The sequence below is a fragment of the Idiotropiscis lumnitzeri genome, chromosome 11 (genome assembly GCF_059441095.1).
Source record: "Idiotropiscis lumnitzeri isolate Australia: NSW breed Sydney's pygmy pipehorse chromosome 11, RoL_Ilum_1.0, whole genome shotgun sequence".
Classification (NCBI taxonomy): Eukaryota; Metazoa; Chordata; class Actinopteri; order Syngnathiformes; family Syngnathidae; genus Idiotropiscis; species Idiotropiscis lumnitzeri.
In genome coordinates, this window is record NC_142401.1 from 6,201,035 (window position 1) to 6,225,445 (window position 24,411).

At 43.7% G+C, this 24,411-nt stretch overlaps 1 protein-coding gene across 2 annotated transcripts in view; it reads right to left on the reverse strand.

Moving 5' to 3' along the window:
• Nucleotides 1-8,205: 8,205 nt before the first annotated feature.
• The window catches only part of ptprt (protein tyrosine phosphatase receptor type T), a 107,929-nt gene continuing 91,723 nt past the window's right edge, over nt 8,206-24,411 (reverse strand). The window contains exons 25-37 of one of the 2 annotated variants that reach the window (XM_088308306.1): nt 22,842-22,927; nt 20,865-20,901; nt 20,526-20,623; nt 20,180-20,296; nt 17,567-17,721; nt 16,286-16,421; nt 14,714-14,863; nt 14,258-14,431; nt 13,991-14,122; nt 13,171-13,296; nt 12,029-12,192; nt 10,375-10,510; nt 8,206-10,294 (exon numbers count right to left, since the gene is read on the reverse strand). In XM_088308306.1, coding sequence (XP_088164432.1) covers nt 10,241-10,294; nt 10,375-10,510; nt 12,029-12,192; nt 13,171-13,296; nt 13,991-14,122; nt 14,258-14,431; nt 14,714-14,863; nt 16,286-16,421; nt 17,567-17,721; nt 20,180-20,296; nt 20,526-20,623; nt 20,865-20,901; nt 22,842-22,927 — 1,565 coding nt within the window. In that variant the 3' untranslated portion in view covers nt 8,206-10,240. The remainder of the gene's footprint in view (nt 10,295-10,374; nt 10,511-12,028; nt 12,193-13,170; nt 13,297-13,990; nt 14,123-14,257; nt 14,432-14,713; nt 14,864-16,285; nt 16,422-17,566; nt 17,722-20,179; nt 20,297-20,525; nt 20,624-20,864; nt 20,902-22,841; nt 22,928-24,411) is intronic. The other variant, XM_088308307.1, reaches the window with a different exon arrangement.

Sequence of the window (24,411 nt, forward strand, 5' to 3'; positions counted from 1 at the left end):
ATGACTTTTTTCACTTAAGGTAGGGCTTCAAGGTGTGCTTTGACATCAAAATTACAATTTCACTGGTCTGGTTTCAAATGAGCGGTTCAGTTAAGGTTTCAAATGAAGATTCAAGCATGGGTTAGGTTTTGAAACGTTGGTCCCAATCTTGTGATCGGGTTAGGGTTTCAATCAACATTTTAAATTAGGGTTCCTATCTTGGGTTAAGGTTTCAAATAAAGGCTTACAAGCCAGGATTAGCGTCTCAAATCAAATTTCCAGTCTTGATTAGGGTGTCAAATTATGGTTTGATGCCTGATTTAAGAGCTTTGATTTAGGGTTTCTATCTTGTGTTGAGGGTTTAAAACCCTAATTTAAAACCTTAACTCAGGCTTGAAAACATTTATTGAAACTCTGACCCAAGATTAAGACCTCAAAGCTCAAAACCTTAATTTTAAAAACCTTACCCAAATTTAAAACGTTAACCCATCTAACCATGCCCGGGAAATTAATTTGACCTCCAAACCCTGGCCGCTTAAAACTAACCTACTTCCTCCTTTCCTTTCTTGCCCTCCTCATCTTCCGAGCCTGGTGTGTGTTTTTAATCGCGAAGGAATCAAACATTCTGAGAACGTCACGCTGAATTAGACGCTTAACCGCACCTTGACACACGCGCACATCAACAAATCGGCGCAGACGTGACGGCGCCTAACGAGGGAAACGCTCCAGAGGCTAACGAGGAGCAAAGCGCTGACAAGACTTTCAACTTCAACAACGTGGCATAATCAGCGCCTCGCGCGCATCTTGATTAGGAATTCCTTTGATTTGCCAATATGATTGACGGGCCGCAGCGGTGGAGTGGCGCAGGTGAGCACTTCATTTCCTCGTCACTCCGTCAATGTGATTTACTAGGTAAACAGCACATGCAAATAGAAAGCAACAAGCTAAAAATATAAATCCAAATAATCACAATTTTTTTTTCATTTCAAATTTGATCCAAAACGGTCAAGACAAAAAAAAAAATCACATTGAGTATCATAATTTGTTTTGGTAATCTTTTTTTCAGATTAAAGAGTTTGAAAATCTGTTGTTATTATTCAAAAGGTAATAATTGTGTAAAAAAAAAAAAATCAAAAGTATGAAAGCATGGCAATGCCAATTTTGCGTAAACATTTTTGACTGTCAAATACGTTGAACGTACTTGGAAACACGTATTTGTATTTCCAATATTTTGCGGTCATCGGTTTAGCGCCGTTTTAAGGACCCCGCTTACTTTTTGATGTGCATCTTCTGTGATCTTTTGTGTGCGGTGGGTTGAGTTGAGGCCAGGAGGCGAGTGCCACTAATGGCGTAATCCCTTTAGTTGGCCGCTAATCCCATAATTCCCCGCTGTGTTTAAGTGTACACGCTACATTCGAACATCTGGAATCGCTTTCATCGATGCCCTTTTTACATTCCAGTATTAAAGAAAAAAAAAAGGGGAAGTGAAACATGGATTAGTGCAACTAAAAACAACAACCAAAAAAAACCCCAACTAAAATCAATAAAATTTGTGTTTTTTTTTTAAAAGCTTTTGCTTTTTTTCTTGTTACTTTGTTGTTGTGTTGTTTTTATTTGGATTAAAATTTGTGTTAATGTTTTTTTCAACAAATTTTAAATTGTGTATTTACAGGCGTTTCATATTTTCTTGCTTGCTTTTGTTTTTAAAATTTTAAAAAAAATTAGTTGTAGGGTTGTTTCATAATGGAACTTCATTTTGCATTTATTTGTTTTCTCAAACTTAATTTTTTGTATGATTCCAAACTGCTGAAAGTCAAGTGTAATGAACTTCAAATGACACAAAGATAGAAGAAACTTTATCCTCGTTTTCCAAACAAAACGCGATTTAAGAAAATCGCTGAGTCATCGCTTTCCTCGTCGCGCCCCCGGCTGCAGTCCCAGATATTGGAAATTCATAAAACAAAAGCGCCGCTTCTTCTTCTTCCTCTTCTTCTTCTTCTTCTTCTTCTTGGCGGAGAATAAAGGCGGCGCAGCAACGACGGCCACTGACATTTGCCGAAACAATCCCTGCGTGGCGTTAGCTTAGCATCAATAACAAAGAGGGAAAGTGATCCACGGCCAAAGTCCAAAGTCTGCCCGCTAAGCTTTGTTTACAGCACGTCCGAAAAGAGCCCCCGAGCGGCTAATCTGTTTAGCGTGCGGCGGCGGCGACCATTGTTACCGACGAGCGGCACAAAGGCGCTTATTGACGGAAGGACTGACTTCCTAAGCGCTTAAGCCGCCGCCGCCGCTAATGTAGCCGCTAAGTGAAGCGTCTGTACGCAGCCGTGACCCCAAAGCGCGCCGGCTAAGTGCTGAGCTAAGCTGTGTTTAACCTTGTCGCGGCGCGTGTGCGCCTTGGGGTCTTCCGTATGTCAGCCACCCTGTGGTAGGGTTTCAAGCAAGGAATAGGGTTTCAAATGAGGGTTTTGCGGCAGTATTTCAAGCAGAGGTTAGGGTTTCCAAATGAGTGTTAAAGTTTCAGGGGTGAATTAGGGTTTTCAATTGAGGGTTAGGGTTTCAACCAAGGGTTTTGATTTCAAAACGGGGTTTCAAAAGAGTATTTCTAGCCCGTTGCAGTAGGATTTAAGCAAGTGTTAGGGTTCCAAACGAAAAATTGGAGCAAGAATTTTGGTTTGAAATTAAGGTTTAAAGCCCGAGTTACCATGAGGTAGGGTTTCGGTTTTAAATGAAAACCATACTTTTGAAACTTGAAATTGATATCCTACTTTGAATCCCTAACCCTAGTTTGAAACCGTACTTTGAAACCCCAACACTACTTTAAAACTCTAATTTGAAACCCAATCCCAAATTAGAAATATTAATACAACACAAAATTGAAACCCTACTTCCAAACCCTAATCCTCATTTGAAACCCTTAATTTGAAATATTAACCCTAATTTGAAATCCTGAACTGAGTTTGAAACCTTACTTTGAAACCCTAAAACTTGCTTTAAAGCCAACTCTGAAAGCCTCTTCTCTGCTGCATTAGAATTCGGCCACATATGAGCTTCAACAAGTTGTGAAGTTTTCATGTTGCAAAGCCATTGATTGGGGATGTTTGCTTTATTTTTAAACATCAACCAAGGCGCCAATATAAAACCCAATATCTTCACACACACACACACATGCCGAATGTTATTTGAACCTTGCTGCAGGCTGTAAAATAATCATTATATTTATTAACACTATCAATATTGCATAAGTTCTTATTCAGAACGTGTGCACGTGTATGTGGGTGTGCGTGCGTGCATGCGTGTGTATGTGTGCTGACATGTGAAAAGGCAACAGGTTGAATTATTGAAGGATAAAAGGTGCGAAAGCCCGTCCAATTTGACACGTGATGCATGAAACGATGGAGAACGTGTTTAAAACAAATAAATAATTTAAAAAAACGAGGTTTAAACAGAAAAAAAGGAGAGGCCACTCACTGACGACGCTCCTTCCTTCGTCTCCTCGTCTGCTTTTTTTTGTCTTCGTGGTCACGCAGTTTGCTGCCGGCTCACCTCGCTCGCACCCAAAAAGTAATAAGTCACGAGCCAATGTTGTTGATACGAAGAGAGGAAGGAAGGAAGGGGATAGAAGAAGGAAGGAAGGAAGGGGATAGAAGAAGGAAGGAAGGCAGGTAGGAAGGAACAGATGGAATAAAGAAGGGACAAAAGAAAAAGAGAAGGAACAAAAAGAAGGAAGGAAGAAAAGAAGAGATGACGACAAAAGCCATGAAGGAAGGAAGAGCGAAAGGTCGCGCTGAAGGAAGGGAGGGAGAAAGAAAGAAATTGAAGAAGGGAGAAAAAAAGGAACAAAAGAAGGAACGAAGGAAGGTTTCTAGGGAGGAAGAAAGGTGAAAGTGAGGTCGGGAGTAAGTTGAAAATGAAAGAATCAACCAAGATTATAATCGGTTTGAAATCCGAGTTCACCAAAGGTTAGCCTTTCAAATCTCTTGGCTGTCTGACGAGGGTTCGAGATTCAAATTGCGTTTTTAAAGGTAAACTTTGAGTTGATAAATGATACGGTTGGAAGGCAACTTTTCAAAAGTGGGCTTTCAAAGGTGACGCTGAGGCCATGTTGGCTGCGGTAGGGGGCAGCACTGTTGTCTTCATGTCGCCACACTTTGCCACTGACTCGCCGTGTGCGTGCGCGTGCGTGTGCGTGACGAGATCGACACCTTGATGACCTCATCATTTTCAAGAGGATGATTGTAGGCAATCACCGCTGTGCCTGCTCACTTTCATTTCACTGCACACACACACACACACACACACGCGCATGCACGTGCACGCATGCACGCACACACTGGAGCACATGCTGTTCTGTCTCAGGAGGTCATCGTCTCTACTTGTCTTGTTTCGCTTTTCACAGCTATCACACGCACACACGCACACAAAATACCCTAATACAAAACAGACACACAAACAGGTTAACACACACACTCGTACAAAATCAAACATACTACGTCACGTACATGCATACATTAAAAACTCCCAATTTGCCGACACAAACGCAATCAGCACACAAACATTGGCATCAACACACGCGGAGGTCAGGCTGATCCGAGCGAAGGCACAATTTCATCCCCTCACTATGAAGTCCAAATGACGGCGGCCGTTGGCAAAAATAGCAACTGCTGCTACCAATGTGCTGCGAAATGAGCGGCAACAAGTGTGTGTGTGCGCGCGCATGCACGTGCGTGTAATCTTTGAGCGCGCACTCAGCCGAGACGTCGCGACGGACACAAAAGCTGCGTAATGACACCATCGAGTTGTACGCTACGTGGAGGAAGAATGAAGGCAAAGTAGGACATTGCGTGCAGCTGTGTGGCACAATGAGCACAAAAGAAGAGAGCTCAAATGTTTGTGTGGCGACGCGGAGGCCTTCGGCGGAGGCCTTCGGCGAAGCCGACAGAGGCGCGCTTACAAGACCCCGCGAGAAAAAAAAAAATAATTTCCTCGAGAGTTGTTGTCATTTTGCTCCTCGCGTGAGCCGCCGCCGCCGCCGACATGATTCCGCCTTGTCTCAGGATGGAAGGCACACAAAAATGGGAGGAAGGATGCATGGATGAAAAATGGAAGGAGGAAGGCAGAAAAGAGGACAGATGGAAGGAAGGTCGGTAGGAGGACTTGAGGGAAGGCACACAAAGTAGGAAGGAAAGAAAGTATGGAATTAGGGACATTTCAAGGAACAAAGAGCAGGGAGGGAAGAAGGAAAGAAGAAAGTGAGGAGCAAGGTAAAGAAGTAAGAATGTGAAGGAGAAAGTGAGGAAGGAAGGTAGGAGGAAACAACGGAAAGACGGAAGAAAGGATGGAAAGAGGATTAAAGAAAGACAGGAATGAAAGATCAATGGACAAAACGGCCACTCGCCCGACCCGACTTGAAAAGCACCCGCGGGCCGCCGGCCTGCACATCATCGCCGTCGTCCTCGCCGTCGCCGTCGTCTTTGGGCATCCGCAGTACAAATTCCTCTGGGACGGATCCAGGTCTGGTTTCAAATTAGGGTTGAATTTAGGGTTTCAGATTGTAGATTAAAAGTGAATGTAAACACACACCTTCACTTCGGGATCAATTTCAAATCAATGTTTAAAGAAAATGTTGAAAATTTGTCATTCAGATGTAAAACTTTAAAACAAAAAAATATTCCATAAAAATGTACATACATCTTAAGGAATATGTTTTACTTCATATTTTTATTCGATATGGAATAAAATGGTAAAATTTTAGGAGACATTTGAAAGTGATCAAATTCATCGCGTGTTAAGCAAAAAAAAAAAAGGACAAAAAATATATTACATTAAAACATGCTGTGAAATTGTAAAAATTGTGAAACAAAATAAAATAGATTTCTTGTCATTTTGTGGAAAGGCTTTTTGAGACTTTTTGGGTGGGTCTTCTTATGATGGACGTGCCTACCAAGTTTCAACTTGCTGACGAAAGCGATCTCGAGGGGCTGCGTCAAGTATGCCTTCACCAAAATGAGCCTAAAATGCTCAATTCAATAAATTTTTTTTTCCGAGCATGCCTTCATGAACCTTTTTGGTGGGTCTACTCACGATGGGGCACGTCCACCAAATTTCATGCTGCAACGTCAAACTGGCCTCGGGCGCTGAATTTTCAAAAAGTGAAAAATGACGACTAGAAATCAATCCAAACAAGCGTCGCACTTTGATGGAATTAGCGGCAGCACAAATGAACGCTTTTGCGTCGACCAATCGTGAACATTTTCAGGCCGCTTAGCAACAAAGATGAGCGGAAAGTCGCCATAATTGCCTGGCTGAGATGTAATCGGCGCGACTTGCAGCTCATTTCAATGGGAAGCATTTCAAGTGTCAATTAGCCGCTAATTGAATTAAGGCCACAAAGCCATTTAGCCGCTCGGCTCCTCTCGCCTGAGGACGGCAACAAATGATTTGGGCTCCTCGCGGGAATGAACAACAACAAAAAAAAAAATCAAACCCTCCATGTGTACAACAGCTGCTGCACGCACACACAAACGCACAAAGTGTTTTTTTTTTTTCCCCTGCGGGGAGGTTAACGTCGGTGCGATGGAAGGATGAGAAAACTGCAGAGGGGAAATGAACGAAGCAAAGGAAGAAAGAAAAAAAAGAGAGCGAGGGCAAGAAAGTCGGCTTCGAATCATGACATGCGAGCTGGACGTCTGGAAGGGAGGCGAGGGGAAAGAAAGGAAAGGAAGAGAAATGAGGAAGAAAGATTATAAAGGATACAAATGGAAAGGAAAGTGATGGAGAGAAGGAAGAAAAGTGATGGGAAAGAAACAGTAGGAAAGGAAGGGAAGAAAATAAAGGAGGAAGAATGACAAGCAAAGGAAAGGAAATGAGAATTAAAAAGGAGGTCGTTTCAAATGTAGAAAGTGAAAGAAAGAAAAGTACAACAAAAAAGACCAAGTGAAGCAATAAAAGAGAAGGAAAGGAAAGCAGAAATAGAAGGAACAATGAGAAAGGAAGATGATGAATATCCCGTCAAAAGTGGAGAAATGGAGAGAAAAATAGAAAAGGAGAGTCAAGAAAAGAGTAGGAAAAAAGAAGCAAATGACTTAAGGAAAGCAAAGGAAGAGACAAGGAAGCAAAATGCCACGCACAGGAATCCAAAACAAAGACGAAAAGCAATGCAGAGAAGCTCACACAAAAGAAAAGGCAAAGACGGAAAAGAGCAAAGGGAAGGGGAAAAAAAGTCCAAAGTTGACAATGATCTCTAATGACTAGTAGCAGCTTTATGCTAATTTTGCTAATGCTGCTAATGAGCGTGACAGATGCGAACGTGCGCGTGTGTGTGCACGTGTGTGTCGAAGCTGCGCCCAGCGATTTATTCCCCGTTTAATCACGTTTGGCAGCGCAGTGTGAGCTGAGCGTCAAGGTATATTTATGGTGCGCGCGAGAAGGTCTTGGAGGAAGTATTTGGGGCTCGTGGTCCAATCTGGTCTCCTTGCAGCTGCATTGAGGAGATAAAACGCGTGTACGCGTGTGATTGCATGTGTGGCGCGCACGCGCGGGGGGGGCGGGGGGGGCGCTTTTCTTTTCAACCACATCACCGGCCGTTCATGCCAACATATTGCACGCGCGCACGCGCGCACGCGCACGAGGTGGGAACATACACGCACAACCACACTCAGAGCCAATTTCTGCTTCAAAGCCTAGCTTGACACCTTAATTTGAAACCTTACCCCGTATTTGAAACCCAAATGACTCTAAAACCGCAAAAACAACAAAGAATTAAAACCCTAAATCCTGGTTTGAAACCTTAACCCTGTCTTGAAATAATTTTATATGACGATTTGAAATAATAGCACTTTCCTACAACCTTAATCAAAACCGTAGCACTTATTTGGAAACCTAACCCATGCTTGAAACCCTACCCTTTTTTTTAAACAATTACCCAGGCTTGGAACCTTCAAATTAGGGTTAAGGTTGCAAGGTAGGCTTAGCAATTGAAAGTAGGGTTTCAATCGCGGGTTAGGGTTTCAAAGTAGGGTTTCAAGCTAGGATTTAGAACAAGGTTTAAGGTTTCAAAGTATGGTTTTAAAGTAGGGTTAGGATTTCAAGTATTTTTTTAAAAGTAGGGTAAGGGTTTGCACGTAGAGTTTTAAAGTAAGTTTAGGGTTTCAAACTAACGACAGTTTCAAAGTGTGTTCATGTGTTTTTAATGTGGAAAAATGAAATGAAGAGAAAACAAAACCATTCAGCATTTTGGTCCCTTTATTATTTGATATCTTAAGCACATTTCCAAATAACCAAACAAGCAAATCCAAAAACACTTGGCTGAACAAAATGCCATTTTTTTTTAAAGAATGCAAAACAAATTTAAAAAAAATCCACCAAGAAACTAAATATGAAATTAAGTCATGTGTCTTGAGTGCAGCACTCAAAAGCTTCACTACTGAGCCCACAAAAAAATGAAAATTAAAAACAAGGAACAGAAGACAGAAGAAAAGCAAGCGGAACACTAAAGCAAAAAGAAAAAAATTAGACAGAGAGCAAAAAAAAACAAACCCAATAAATAAAATAAATAAAGCAATTGAACGCACGGCCACAAGCTGCACACAAAAACTGAATCACGAGGTTGCTTGTCATCTTGAACAAAACAAACCGAATGGTCGCATCTCGCCAATGACGAGGAAAACGTCGCTGGCGGCGCAACTGGCGAGTGGCCAATTTTAGCTCGAGCAACACATGAGCCACTTTCACGCTTCAACTAGGAAGGCCAGCGGGAAGGGGCCGCCCAACAAAAATCATTTTCGGTTGGCAAAATTAATCACCAAGCAGCCCCCCGTCAACCCCCAAAAAAAGATTTTGGCAATTTAGTGTCGCCACCCTCTCTAGGATACTGTACATGCTTGAAATTTGGTGGTAAATATAAACGCACCTGGAACATCAAACCAAAATTCATGCGTCTATTCTTGAGACTTTTTGTGGTCTGCTTATGGTAGAAATGTCGACCAAATTTCTTGTGAGGATTTGTTGGGCAGCTGAATTTAGAAACAAAACTGAGATTTTGGGAAAAACGGATAAGATTTGCTTAAAATGACAGATTGGCGCCAAAATGGCAGATTGTATGATCAGGCATGGCCTCGTGTGACTTTTTTGTGGGTCCACTCATGCCAAGCAAAATTCATCATGCCAAGAGAAACTGCCTCTTTCCAAAAATGCGGCACACCAGGTTGAGCATATCTTTGGAAAATTGACCCTCGAATGGTCCCTTCCAACCCAAAAGCCAGACTTCCTGTTTAGCTTCTTGAGACTTTTTTTGTGGGCCTGCTAGTGTCCACCAAATTTCAGATGAAAACGGGCGTCGGGGGCAGATTTTTTGCAAAAAACGTCATGACATCAACTCTTGTCAAACGTGGCTCGTTGACGACGAGTCGACTTGCTGAATCTTATTTACAGCTTGGTGGGATGAGCTTGAACGCATCGAAAACATCCGGCCAATCACTTTCACGCTGCCTTGCAGCGCTTTGCAGTGAGAAAATTGTACATCGATTGCTCTCAACACAAAGCAAATTCCGAGTTTGAATTCAAGCCACATACAAAGGAAAAAAAAATCGTCTTTGATGGTCGGTGATCACGCTAGAGTCAGTTTTTTGCGCACTCCTTTCAGATGGAACACGATGTCGCGGCTTTGCGCATTAAGGTAATCTCATCTCGGTTGCTTACGGCAACGCAAATTCACGCATTCAAATTAGCTTGCATAAGCTTGCTTTTGACACAAAGCAAATTTGCCGGTCGACTTCAAACCTCCCCCCATCCTTCAACGGTACCTTTCACACACGCAGGAAAAAAAGCAAGGAAAAAAAAACGGCGCCAAACGGTGCATCACGGTAGAGCCGGCGAGTTTTCACCCACCCCGTTCAATAAGTCACCGTTGCAGCGTCGCGCATTGAGATCATTTTATGTTGATCGCATTCGACACAAATTGGCGGGTTGACTTGTAAAGCCCCCATCAAGGACGCGTACCTTCCAGCCGCGTAGGAGGAGCAAATTGGCTAAGAAGAAAGGAATGTCTTGGTTGGCCACCGTGTGAGTGTGCATGTTGGCCTGCAGGGGGAGACAACATTCAAAAAGTGGAAGCGACTGTACAAGGACGACGGCAGGCTCCGTTCAACTTGTTTTGCGTCCCTCAATGTGACGGAAGCCAACACGGAGCGACCGCCGACCGCTCGTTTTGCGCGTCCATGTGTTGCCTTTTGACGGCACGCCAAAGGAGCCCGGCGACCATTCAGAAGGAGCTGAGCGCCTCCAACGCCACCTCGTAGCAGAACTTGTATTGTTCCTGTACAAAGAGACAAACTGGGCGTGAATCACGCTTCTGGTTTGGGAGAAACGGGAACAACGAAAGGATCGGTCGCTGACCATGGTCTCCACCATGTTGGTTTTGTTGTTGCGCAGCGTCTTGACCGTGTGAAAAACGTCCACGATGTTCTGCTGCTGGATCATCTCGTTGATGCTGCACATGGCGCAGAAGGTTCCTGAACGCCCGCCGCCGGTGCTGCGCCGGAACAGAAAGGCAACAAATGACACATCAATGACACGGGTATTCCTCGTAGTGCCTGACCACAAATTCAACATCAAAGACTCTCGAAAGGCTGCACATTGATGCAACCAAGTCATACATATATTTTTTTTTAAATCAAAAACACGTGTTGACTGTATACTCTAATGACTGATGTGCACGTTTTGGCATCAAAGACAAAAGTCCACTGTAGTGAGATAAGCACAACTGTAACATCAAAGACTCACATATTGTAGTACTGACGAGCACCCTTGACATCAAAGACGTGCTCATGGAACATAAGCACTTTTGAATAGCTGTCCACCGTAGTGACAGATGTAAAGGTTTGACATCAAAGACACATGCCTATAGAGAAACATCCGAGTATCTTAAAACTCATTCACTCCCCGCCGAGTAAAAAAAAAAAAAAGAAAATGGATCTTTGACGTCTTTAGCCGTCAATGGTAGTAAATGATTTACACTTTTTGATTTCAAGAGCTTTTTAACATTTGCTCATTGTAGTATTGCGCATCAAAGACAACAAAGACATCAAAGACACGTGCATAGCACAACTTTTGAATATCTTTCCACTATAGTGACATTCTGCAACTTTGACATCCAAGACACACATAAAGAAACCCCTTTGAAAATCTGTCGCGGCTGTTGCCCAAATTTGACATCAGACATTTAGAAGAAAAGCACTTGTGAATACGTTGCCATGTTTTTGCACGACGGTTTTTGTGCAGTATTGGAATATCTTCCAATATGTCCCCCCCCCTCACCCCACCCCAAAGCTAAACAAGCACAATATTTATTTTTTTTCCTTTTGGAAAAAAAAAACCCAACCTGTGAGTCATTAGTGAATGGACGTCCGTGTGGGTGAGCGGAGGTTAATAAACAGACTTTGCAATGAAGGGGCTGCAGGTTGTCCTTTCATTTCAGGCGTTAGCTCCATGTCCACGCAACATGCATTCAGTGTTTCCTCGAGGGGGGGGGGCATTGATGCTTGCTTATCTTTCGGCTCTCAAAGGTGTATAAAAGAAGCCGACGCGCTCGCTACCCGGCCAGGAGTCACAAGCCTTCAACTCGGACAGAAAAGTGGAGAAATAGCATAATAGCGGCTCCTCTTTTAATTTCGACAAAGTTTATCAAATGTGTGACCTCGGGGGCTGAAAAAAAATGTGTCTTTTAAATTGAATAGTTGCAAGAGAGACCAGAATTTGTTCAAAAGCGTGTGCATAGAAAGCAGCGACGAGGAAGGACACATTACGTCACGGGCGACGAAAAAAATGCTTGCAAAGAATTACGCAAATGAAGACTTTTAAGTAGTCGGACAAATGCAAACTCGTCATGCTGCAAATTCAACACGTGACCATTTGGACTTCTTTACAACTCCGACAAAATGCAATCCTATCCCAAATAGTCGATTGAAGCCATACGGAAAAAAAAAAATGAATGTGAAAGACGACATCTGGTGTTTGGCGGGAAAGAAACTGTGATCTCATGTCAACTTACAGGCAGTGCACCACCGTGCGTCCGTCTCCGCCGTCGTACTGCTCCTGCCACTTGGACAGTCGCCGCACCAGCTGCAGGACCGAACGCTTGGAAAGGGGCGTGTCCCTGTATGCCGGCCAGCCAATGAACTGGAAGTGCTGCACCAGCCGGTAGCCGTCCTGAGGCTGAGGAGAAAAGGATGAAAATGACACTTGCGAGCGTGCGGCACATCAACGGGCGGCAAATTCAATTGGCTTTGGGACGAGGGTTTCGTGAGGTTGGCTTGAGGATTAGGTTTGAGTTGGGTGAGGGTTCAAATTAGATTGGGGTTTTCCATTCGGATTAAGAGTGAGGATAATGTTCGTCGTCCGTCAAAAGGAGTCAATGGGTTAAGGATTGTCGTAGGGTTGAGGAGGTCTAAGAGTAAAGGTAAATTCCAAGACGGTGCTCATGGAATTGTGCGGAAGCTGCGGCAGCGAAGCGTGCCGTGTTGTCAAAATGAGAAAATCATCAAAAGCAAGCGCAAAGCCAATCACTTTGACGGGAATGAGTCACCGTGACGTTTTGCGTTGTCGTTCGGCGCTCAACGTCTTTTCTTTGGGGAAACCTTTCATTCCATTTCACGGCTGCGCCGGGCCCCGAGGCAGCCTTGGCATCCACCGCCGTCTTCCTCGTTTCGCACAGTTCAGGACATTCCAGTTTGCATGTTTTCACATTTTCAAAATTCCTGCCGACAACTAACATGATATGTGGTGCCAAGAAACTATGTTGAAGTGACTTGAGGCCCTTTTGACAAAAGTAGAAATTGGCTCAACTCAATATGATCTCTAGAAATTTGAATGTTCAAGGCTTCTCAAAGGCTATCCCCCTCATCGCCTACATCTCCGAGTCCATATTCTCGATGGTCACTAACACGTGAGAAGGTCTGTCCTCCGCCTCTCGGTTAACACCCCCATTCCACCTCTGTCCTCGGCGGCGTCAAGGTGCGGACACAATTGCCACTATTTCACACTTGAGTGCGGCAAACGCGAAGAGCTCGGCAACGGCCACAGCGGGAGGACAAACGAGCATCAGGGGGGGGGGGGGGGACATCTCAGGTGAGGGGTTGGTGTAGCAACCTCCACCCATTATACAACAGGGTGAAGATGACGAGAGACTCGTACCCGGGCCATGTTGCAGATCCGGAAGATGCGGTTGATGATGTCATCGTCGATGTCCGCCGAGATGAACTCCACCTGGACGGGACCGTAACAGCACGAACTCTTCTCAGGCCAGTACTGGATGCACAGCTGGGGAGAGAGAGAGAGGGGGGGGGGGGGGCAGTGGGTTATTTCTTCTAGTTGTGTTCCATTCTATTGTTGAAGATTTTTGTGAAGAACTGGCGAGCGGAGCCCTCGCATTAATCACATGACACGCGTATTGTGTCCGTGCCTGACTTCTTTTTGGAGTCTGGATTATTTCCAGGAGATGTTCTGTTCAATTCAGTTGCACAAAAGGAGCTAAATGAATTTTGGGCCGCATTTGTTTGCATGTGCACTTAAGACTGTAAATGAACACTACCCTAATTCCCGAACTTCTCACACAACGATGCGGCCATTTTATGGATTTTTACAAGCGACTTCGCTTCATGCCACCGATATTTTCACATTTCCCTTAGCACTCGGGTGAGCGGCATTCCAATTCTCACAGGACTCGGTCTGACATCAGGAAGCTCTGACCGCTCCGAGATGTGAGACCAAGTCTTGTCACGTGAAGACATAAAAACAAAAAACGACCGACTCCGATATTCAATGAGAATGTCTGACCCGAGAGCGTGGACAAAGCGGGCAAAACAAGACACTGGCTAAGACTTTTGTTTGTATTTACGGGCCGCCGCGATTGTTGGACAGCAGAGAAAATGATGACAGCCGAAAATGTTAGCAAGCGTCTCTGAGCACAAGAAATCCCAACGTAGCAAATGATGAATCGTCGTTGCCGTGGTACCTGGGCCGCGTCCATCTCGTTGAGCATGACGATGGAGGAGCAGTTGTAGTCAAAGACCAGCCTCCAGAAGTCGCCCATGGTGTTCGGCAAAGGATGCTGCGTCGCGATGAAGGCCGCCGGCTGCTTGTGGCTCTGCAGGGGAAGCGGATGAAATGTGCATCCGCGAGCATGCGCACACATATCAGAGGTGGGCGACTCGAGTCACATGACCCGACTGGGGTCAGAATCAAGTCATCATTTTAGGACTTAGCCCGAGTCCTGACTTACATCCATGAGTGCCGCGTTGATGTAGTTGGAGCTCTCGCCATCCACCGAGATGAGAAACGGCAGGCAGCGGTCGGCCGAGAGGACGTCCATGCTCCGGTTCTTGTCGTGGTTCCGGGGCAGCAGACCCACGCTGCAGTCCTCCGGCCGCACTCTAGGGGTCACGATGTTGAGGGTCTGACAAAAAAAAAGACATGTTTACGAGTTGATGCTCCTTGTGTGTTAAAGTAGGAATTGTTTGAAGGTTTAGAACAGGCATGGACAAACTACGGCCCGGGGGCCACATGCGGCCCGTTAAACGTTTTAATCCGGCCCGCCAAACTTGAAAAAAATTAAAGAAATAAATCTTGTTATTTTCTTATTTTCTAAATACTTTTGTTCATTTTCATTTCAAATTAAATGCATTTTTTTTTTCTCCGATGAGCTGAGATGCTGGAAAAGTTTCTCAGAGGATCTGACCTGGAACTCGTCTTTAATCTGACTGGAGTTTGTCTGAGGGTCCAGCCTGCTGATGTTGTAGTAGATGGCTCGGAAATCGCACACGGGGATGGCGGTGTTGCCGCACAGACATGCCTCCAGAATGGCGTCGTGGACAAACACGTACTGCTCCTGTTTGACAAACAGACGACCAAAAAGTTTTCATGCCGCACACGCGTGACGCACTCATTTGAGTTTTATAGCAAAAAACGTGTTGCATTTAACAATATGACATTTGCAGACTCACAAAAAAAAGCGTTGAGTTGCCCTCCTGTAGATTAAAAAAAATGCTGCCCCCCAGCAACATGAAATTTGGTGGCCGCGCAGAAAAGTGTGACGAAGCCGCGCACAAAAACACACAGGAAGTCCATTTTGGTTTCGCAAGCGGCAATTTTGGCTCATTTTCAACACTTGAAATGTAAATGGTTGCGCGTGATTTTTTTGCAAGTCATTGTTGGCTTTCCTTTTCGGGATTTACCGATGAATGAAAATGAAGCTGCGCTGCAATGTTTCCGCGCTGGCGATCAAGCGCGCTCTTTGTGCTGGAACGGGCGCGCCGCATGCTAATGTCGCCGCCCTCTCGGCCCACTTTACACCAGCGCATCTGTTGTTGTAACTTTGCTGCGCTGAATGTTGATTGTGGCCCCGGTGGAGGGTCGACTTTTAAAAATCATTTCAGCCCCAGGCCATTGTCTGCGCTCGTGACATGTCACTCACACACACACACACGCACACACGTGCACAAGCACACGACACACTCCTCCACCTCTGCCTTTTAAAAGATTAATTGCTCTGTGCAGTTTAGATGAGGATTATAGAAGCATCCAGCAGACTCGACACTGACACAAATGACTCCCACTCAGTTAACACACGCGCGCACGCACACACCAATTCACCAGCGATTTGTTCACGGCTGTCACTCAACAGCATGCAGCGAGCGCGCTCTGTTGTCTTCTGTTCTCGAGGTGACGTCAAAGGTTTAAAGTAAGTATTGATTCAAATAAAGTGCCAAAGCGTCGGATTAGCTCAGCTTCAATTTGCACATGGGGGGGGGGGGGCAGGATGTCTGGCATTTTGCTTTGAAGAAGACTTTGGGCTATTTCTAGGCGTCCTTCAAATATGAATTTGCACATTTTATCTGATTGCCACCAAATTTGAATCACGTTTGCCATCATTTTTTTCATCCTTGAGCCTTTTTTGAGGCTTTTCATCAAAGTCAAAATCGAAATATACAAATTGACATTTGGTGAAAATTGACTTTTCGGAATTTTCGATGCTGAGCACAACGTGAAATTTCATGAGTCGCCCAAAAAGTCTCAAGAAGCCATGCTGGAAAATACACACGAAGTTGCCCAATGTGAATCAAAGAGGAAATTTTAGGTGCAATGAAAAAAATAAAGCCAGCAAAATGAAATTTGGAAGACAGTTTCCCCCGTGAAGAGAACAACAAAAAAGACTGAAGATGCCAGGCCTGAAAAGTCAAAGCAGCCTGCCCATTTTGGAAATCTGCCACTTTGTGTCCATTTTGTCATTTTGTAGGTCTGCCGTCCTCACCTCCGTCTGCACCATGTTGACCCTTTGCGACCTGAGCTCGCGGATGCAGTTGAAGACGTCCACCACGCCCTCGTTCTCGGCCATGTCCAGCATGATGTCCACAGCGATGAAGCAGCCCGTCCGACCTGCGCCCGCGCTGTCAGGAAAAAGCAACAGACAGACAGACGTTCCACGACGGATATTCTTGTTGCTTGACTTTTTCAAGTTATGACCTGTCGCTCGGATAATTTACCGCTTTGCCAGCAAAAAATTCAAGTCAAAGTCCAGCCACCATCAGTTCTCATCGGTTACCTCACAGTGAAAGTTCAAGTATTGGTTGTATTCTGAGCTCAGATTTTTGATAGTTTCATGCTGGTATTTTGCTTCCCGCCCAAAAAAACAAATAAGCAATAAACTGAGTGCTGAGAAGAAGTGGATTATTGTCCATTGTAAAAAAAAAAAAGATTAAAGACAAAAAAAAAAAGAAAATAGAGTAAGAAAATGTTACGAATGTTATGACATGACTACTCTTAAGTTTATTTTTTGCGGAGTACATGACTGTTGAGTGCTTTTCTTATTAAAAAACACAACATTAAAAATGTTTTTTGTTTTTTTCCCCCCCCTCAAATCAAATTCCGGAACTCAAATGAATTAAAATGCCATTCATCTATCGCAGCGCCTCCAAACACAATTTGACAACGACTACAATTTTATTTTTGGGTTACGTTCCCTGATGACTTACATCGTTTTTTGTTGTACTTTTGTTCTCTCGCTGCAAAGCTGCCACAGATCATCACCGGCAAAATCGGACACATTGAAGCGCGCGCACACGCACACGCACAGTGGGGGCTTTAACAACACAACGTCAAGTGTTGAGGTGACACTTCCTCGCCGATGGATGGAGGGGGACATGAGCGAGATGGATGGATGGTTGCAGGTGAGGATGAATGGATGAGAAGGGAGGAGTGAGGAGGGGAAGAAAAGAACGGGACGGAGGAGAGAAAGGCGGGAAGGGGAGGAAGGGAGAGCCTCTGCAGATTACCTGTCACCTGAGTGATTAATGTCGACTCGGCAACACTTTGGGTGTGGAAGCGTGTGCGTGCGCGTTTCAAAAAAAAAAAAAAAAAAAAGTTGGGAAAAATGAGGAATTTTGACGTCGCAAAGGGAGGAAAAAGTGTGGCCAACCGGATAAATATTCTGTAATTCCTTGCAAGAGATTGTCCGCAGCACTGCATAAAATGACGTCTACAAAGTGTGCAGGTGGGTGTGTGTGTGTGTGTGTGTGTGTGTGTGTGTGTGTACCTGCAGTGGGCCACAATGGGCCCGGCGTCTGGCGGGTTGAGGAACTTGACCTGGCGTATGAAGCCCAACAGCCCGGTGGCATAGCAAGGAACGCCGTGGTCGGGCCAGCTGGTGAAGTGGAACTGGCGCAACTCTCGCAGCTCGTGGTGACCCTTCTGCAAGAAAAAAAAAATGATGAGAAAAATTAACAAAATAGACAACAGAAGCTGGCGTTCGTTATTGGTCACTGCGGTGGAAGATTGCGTTCAACAAGCAGAATTAATTTGTTTACTACAATTGATGAATATGGTTCATTTTCATGTAGTTTGATCAATAACAGATCAAAAAAAATTTTTTTTAATTGATCAATTAATTTTACTCATGAGTATTTGAATTATTTCCAGTCGTCATCATTCAAAGGTAAAATAACAAAACAAAAAAAAAATATCTGTTCAAATATCTGTTCTGTTGTTAAGATCAATGGACTCAATGGATTTAAAAATGACAAATTATTGTCTTAAATATATTTTATGTACTTCCTATTGAAAGTGGCTTTTTTTTTTTGCTCCTAAGTCAAAGTAAAAAAAAAAAAAAAAAAATTCGGTCAAACAACGGCTCATATCCTGAAAAGCTTGACCAGTAAGTTGCGTAACTTGTTTGTCTCGGCACCAATGTCGAGTAACCACATAATCTAATTGTAAACAAATCGGAAGAAATGGAAGTGGTGTCGCGGTGACTTTCAGCGTTCCCGTGTATGAACTCTCGAAGATTTTCGTTGTCATGCGCGTAACCTTGTTTTTGCCCTCTGTGGGGGTGCGCCTGGTCATCCCTTTATCCTCCACCTGAGCTTGTAGTGGAGGTTGGGGGAGGGTTGGTGTACGTGATGGCGATGATGTTGGTGGTGTGTGTGTAGCGGGGGTGACAATGACCTGAGAGACCCTGAAGTGAGAAGGACGAGACCCTCTCCTTTGAGGAGCCGCTCAGTCTACGGCTCTGCGGGTGGAATCGATCCTGGTGAATTATTGAGGAGGAAGATGCGCAGTGGTATGGATCCACTGGGAGGGAGGGGGGGGGCGCTGGGGGGGGGGGGGCGATGGCGACTCGCTCTTCCTCTCCAAGTCGTCTCTTCACAAATGTTGGAAAATCTATGGCTCATCCCCAGGGGATTGCAGGTGAGGATGAAGATGACGACGATGGACGTCCAAGGAATATAAAATAAACACATGGCAGGTCTAACACTATCGCTCAAATAAAAATATAGACGCTGATCTGCACTTATGGACAGAAAACACAAAATTTTTTGATCAACTAATTTCCATAACTAGCTAACTACGACCTACAGTACCTGCTAACAAACTAGCAAAACATCCAGCTAACCAAATAGCAACGGAACCGTCTACAGAAAGTAGTAATCAGCTAACTGGCAAACTTGGTAACTAAGGTACCATATTGCTAGCTAAGAAACTGGTCAGCTGAGTAAAAATGAAATTAAAAAAAAAAAAAAAATCTAACAAAAGATATACCAAGCTAACCAATTCCGTCCCATGAAACTAATCACAAAACCGATCAAATAGCTCGAAAAGAATTGCTAATAACTATTTAACCAAATGTTTAAGGAGCTAACTAAGTACTCATTTATGTATTTAGCTGAGATACTAGCCAACTATTTGAGAAACCACCTAAGCAATTAATTAACCAACCAACCTTGCGACCGATGACTAACGATTTGACCTGCCTGCAAACCAACCAACAAACTAACCAACCAACCTTGAATGAACACAAAAAAATAAATAAATGACTGCCCAGCATTGTTCCTAGCTAGCAAACTAACCACCTAAGAAAAAAAACGCTTTGCTTCCAGTAATATGTGAATACAGCATTTCAGCGCATTTGCTCATGGAACAAAATCAGTTTTGATTTTGAGGCAGCCTTCCTTCTTTTTTTTTTTTGCCTTCTTGACCTTGTGACAAACGCGGCGCGTCATTTGCAAAGATGTCCCCCCAAGCAGCGTCATTTCATTTCCTGAGCCAAGTTGCGACGGGCCTTAATCTCCCAGCGGATTAGCTTTCGATGAATGAGGAGCCCGCGCAATCAAACGACTTAAGCAGGTGACAAACTTGCCCTGCTTCACGGCTCCTTGCCGTCTTTTGTTGTTGTTGTTGTTGTTGCCAAAGTCACGCGGAAGGCGTGCTTTGCGGTATTAGAGAATGCGCACAAACACACAACACATGCAAATACACACACACACACACAAATATTGTACAAAAATACACACATGCACAAGACAGTCACACCAAAGCAAATGCAGACACCTGCAGAAAGACACACACATGCGCGTGCGCACAAGCACACGTCATCGGATTAATATTCTAATCTGAAAAAAAGTGTTACGGTCGCGTTAGCACGTTTCTTTTCTTTAAGGTTGCCACTTCGATATCAGCGTGTGGTGTCATGACCCGAAGGGCTACCTTTAATTGACGAATAAATGAATGATTATTTTAAACTTGTTGCCCAAGCGGAAACTCTCACTTCCAAAAGCAATCACTCCCGATGTTGTTGAGGTGCTTTTGTTTCATCATGAAAGAACTCACACTGCGCGATGGACGGATGTCTTGCGGAAAAGGTGTTGCTCACCTTCTGCACGGTGAACGTGCGGATGACGTACTCGGCCAGCGGCTCCGTCTCCACCAGGGTGACTTTGACGTCGCCGTAGACTTCCGTCTCATCGGGCCAGTAGCGGACGCACTTGACCTAAACACGCACACGCCACCAGTGGGGATAAATGAACAAACCAAATCGGACTTGAAAGTTGAAAGTTGGCTTTGTTGACAGATTGTACGGTACATTTTCATTTTATTTTTAAAAATGTAAAAAAAATAAATAAATAAATAAACGCTTTATTTACATTTTATTACGAGAAGTGTGACGTTTGTTACACTGGTTTTGCATTAGCATTAGCATTAGCATTATTGCCACTCACCCTGCCCACCTCTACCAGGTTGGTCACCATGACGATAGAGGCCGAGTTCTCCTGCCACACCATCCTCCAGAAATCTCTCACTGTCTCCTGCATGGGCCCTGATGCGCATACAAACACACACGTATGAGATACGACACACCAACACACACACGAAAACCTGCTCACACTATCGCAGGTTTGGGGCTTTGAAGTAATGGGCTCTTAAATTTGCCAAGGGATTTTTTTTTTTTTAAATCAGGTGGTCTAAATTTAGGAAGTTGAGGTAATAGCATCCTACCAAAAAGGACCCTGATGAGCACAGACGCGCACACACAAACGGTGTCATTGGCGTTGAATTACCTTGCGTGGCGATGTAATGTCTGGGCCGGTGGTAGCCCTGAGGGACACACAACACAAATGCTCGGAAGACATTCAAAAGGGGTTTCGGACATCTGCCCGCTGACAAATGTGCACCAAATCCGATTATTATTTGTTGTATTTGTGATAATCATTTATATCAAGGGTGTCAAAGACATTTTTGTCACGTGCCACGCTAGCGATCAGGTCCCGTTGAAAAGGCCGTTTTGACGGTGAATCCAAATGAATGCATGATAGCCTCAAAAAACTACAACGAATAATAAATAGAGTCGCAGTTAGAGGCTAGTCAAAACTGTTTTATGAAATATTATTACATTTATTTTTAAAGTGGGAATGTGAACAGAAGATGCTTGCAATATCTCAACATTTGGAAAAGTGAAGACGATTAGCAATTTTCTTTTAAGCGAGAAACATAATTTGCTTTGCTGGGTCACACAAAATGATGTAGTGGGCCAGATCTGGCCGCAAGTGCCGCAAGTTTGCCACCTGTGATTTAAATACATTTTCATGGAAAATGCTCATTTTTTATTTAAAAAAATAAATAAATATATATATATATATATATAATGTTAGAATTATAGTAATAATCACAAGAACAATGATACTAAAAATAAAAAACAACTATTTTCTATATGAATTGATACTGCCCTGGATTTACAATTTTTGTCCAAATATGTTTGTGGTTCATTTCAATTTATTTCATTCACATATTCATTCAATCAATTTATTTATTGACCACAGGAGATGTGATATTAGAACCAGCTCAGTTTGATTTAATCATAATAAAAACATATTTCTTTACTGGTTATAATGATCCTGGCATGCACCGTTAACAATTTAACATGAATAATTACGGGTGGTTTTATTATAGAATAGTGTGCAGGCGCTTATCCAAAGCAAGTTCACAGAGTGAAATTAATTGTTGACTTCTTTAAAGCCCACGTCCTTCCTGCATCTCCATTTCCTCTCCTAATTATCTTCAAGCCATCTTCCGCCTCGCAGCAGCACAAGTCAAGGTTGTATTCATGCATCAACATCCTATTAAATAATAGCAGGGGTCCGGAGAGGGGGGGGGGGGGGGGCGCTTCATTTTCCCTCCACGGGACACGTGGGAGTGACAAGCGCATGGCGGCTAAGCGTCGTCCTCGCCCTCCTCATCCTCACGTCAGAGATGAAAACATTTATCACTTTCACATTTTCATTAAAAACACGCTCTGAGAAGGCTTTTCTTATCACCGTGGTGCTCGGGTGGGGGGGTCCTGCGGTGCTAGGAAGGGGGTGGGGGCATCTGTATTGTTAGGGTTTTAATTTTCTCATTTCCAAGAAGAGCACATTTGTTTGTTATCTCGGACGTCCTCCTCATATCCTCTCCCCCTGGTCACCTTCCTCCTCCTGCTCTCATTAAACATGTTAGCATGCGTGTGATGTTGCATTCAGTGGCGGAAAGTGATCAGATTGTTCATCGGCCAAGTAAAATGCGGCGATTTTAGAAATAATTGCGAAAAAAAACTTCCCTTTCACTTTCGGATGTGGCATAATGGCAGACTGATTTTTGATGTCTAAAGACTTTTTAGTGGGACTGCTTACGATACACGCCTAGAAAGTCAAACGGGCCACAGGGGCTAAATTACATCCACCACCCCCCCCCCAAAAAAAAAAAATTTAATAAATTAAAATAAAATAAAATAAATAAATAAATAAATAAAATAAAATAAAATAAAATAAAATTACATTAAATAAAATCCAGGGGGCAGAATCCCAAGAGAGGTGCATTTTTAGGCCTTGCTTTTTTAGACATTTTTGTTGGTCTACTCAAGACAGCCATGCCAAACAAATTCCCTGTTGCAAAGTCAAACTGGATTTTAAATTGTTAACAATTTTTTTTTGTGGGGCTTCTGAGGACAGAATTTTCAAGTGGGCCAAACGTGTGGCGTCAGCGGCGAGTGGATTTCAACTCACGTCAATGAAGTTGGCGTTGATGTAGTCGGAGTGGGGCTCGCCGTCCAGGAGCTGCAGTCGCACTCTGGTGTGATCGTCTGTGGGGTCAGATAACAACAAAGACAAAACACAACACGCCTAAAGTTACGCCGACCCACAAAGCGCAGCAGCCAACTGACTGTGTGGCACAGCCGCCGGCAACATCTGCCACACACTCACTCGGCATCACAAACAAGCAAGTTCCGTGCAAACACTTTTGAACACAAATGTAACTGATAAATGACCACAATAAAAGACGTCCTGTTTGTTTCAAATCGCACAAGCGACAATTTTTTTGTGGGCCCCGTCATGAGAGATGCGCCTCTCAAAAGTTGGGATGGTAAAACTGGTGCCAAAATGTTTAGTGTTTTTTCTCTCTTTTTTTTTTTAGCGGTTTGAAAAAAAAAAAAATATATATATATTTTTATATTATATAAATTAGATGTTTTTTTATTTAATTAATTAATTTATTTATTTATTTATTTAACTGTAAATATAGTATATGTGTGTAAACTGTGTACTCTTTTTCGAACAATTTTTTATTCTTTGTCTTTTATGGTCTTTCCTGATTTGATGTTTTTCATTTATTGTTTTAACGGACTTGGTTTTTATACGTCTAACATTCCATGCAAGCACTTGGCATGCAGCAGTGTTTTTTTTTTTTTTTTCAAGTTTTCTCAAAATATAATTGAGTAGAGTTTCCTTCCAAATCCGTTGCGGTGCCGTTTCAAGGCAAAAGATGCCAACATGTGTCCACGTCCCAATATTTATGAAACCGACTGAAGTCGAAACTTCCACAGCAGCCAATGAGTCAACAACACTCTTCCCTGTGGTGTGTCAAATGTACACATTTCGTTTGACTTTTCAGGGACTTTAGCGTTTGTTGACTCATCGTTAGTTCATCTTGTGGTTCCTCTACCATCCATCCATCCATCCATCCGAGCTGGCCCGCCGGCTGGTAATTGCATGGCGCTTGTGTCAGAAGCTGTCATAACACCGCGGCGACCTGCGTGGAGAAGCCTGCAAGGGGGGGGCCGCTAGGGGGCAGGGGGGGGGAGGGGTCGTCTCCATTCCACTCCAGCCCGGGGAGGGGAGCCTCTAATTGGGCCGACTTGGCAGGAGGTGCTGGCTCCAAAACAGCAGAAAAGCTGGACACAGTCCACAGGTTTGCAGAGGCGTCTTGCACGAGTGCGTGGATATAAACTCGTTAGACTGCATTCAAGAGTTTTTAAATAGTCCACTAGTTCACTTTGCGAGTCAAGACTTGTTTTTTAGGACAATCAAACTTTGATGTTCTTCCTCTCAGTGGTGCATTTGCCAATTTGTGCAAAAGTCCGCTGCTGTAATGCCAGTTAATAAGTTTGGATTGTTTTCTTTTTAAAACAATATTCAATAATTAGGATTTTGATTTGATTTGATTTGCCTGGAACATGAAATGCAGTTTGTTTGTTTTTCATATAAGTGCGTAGCGCATTCAACAATACACACTCGCATATTATACGCAAACTGAAAATCGCCTTCCAAAGTCTGACTTTACGCCATTTTTTGTTGT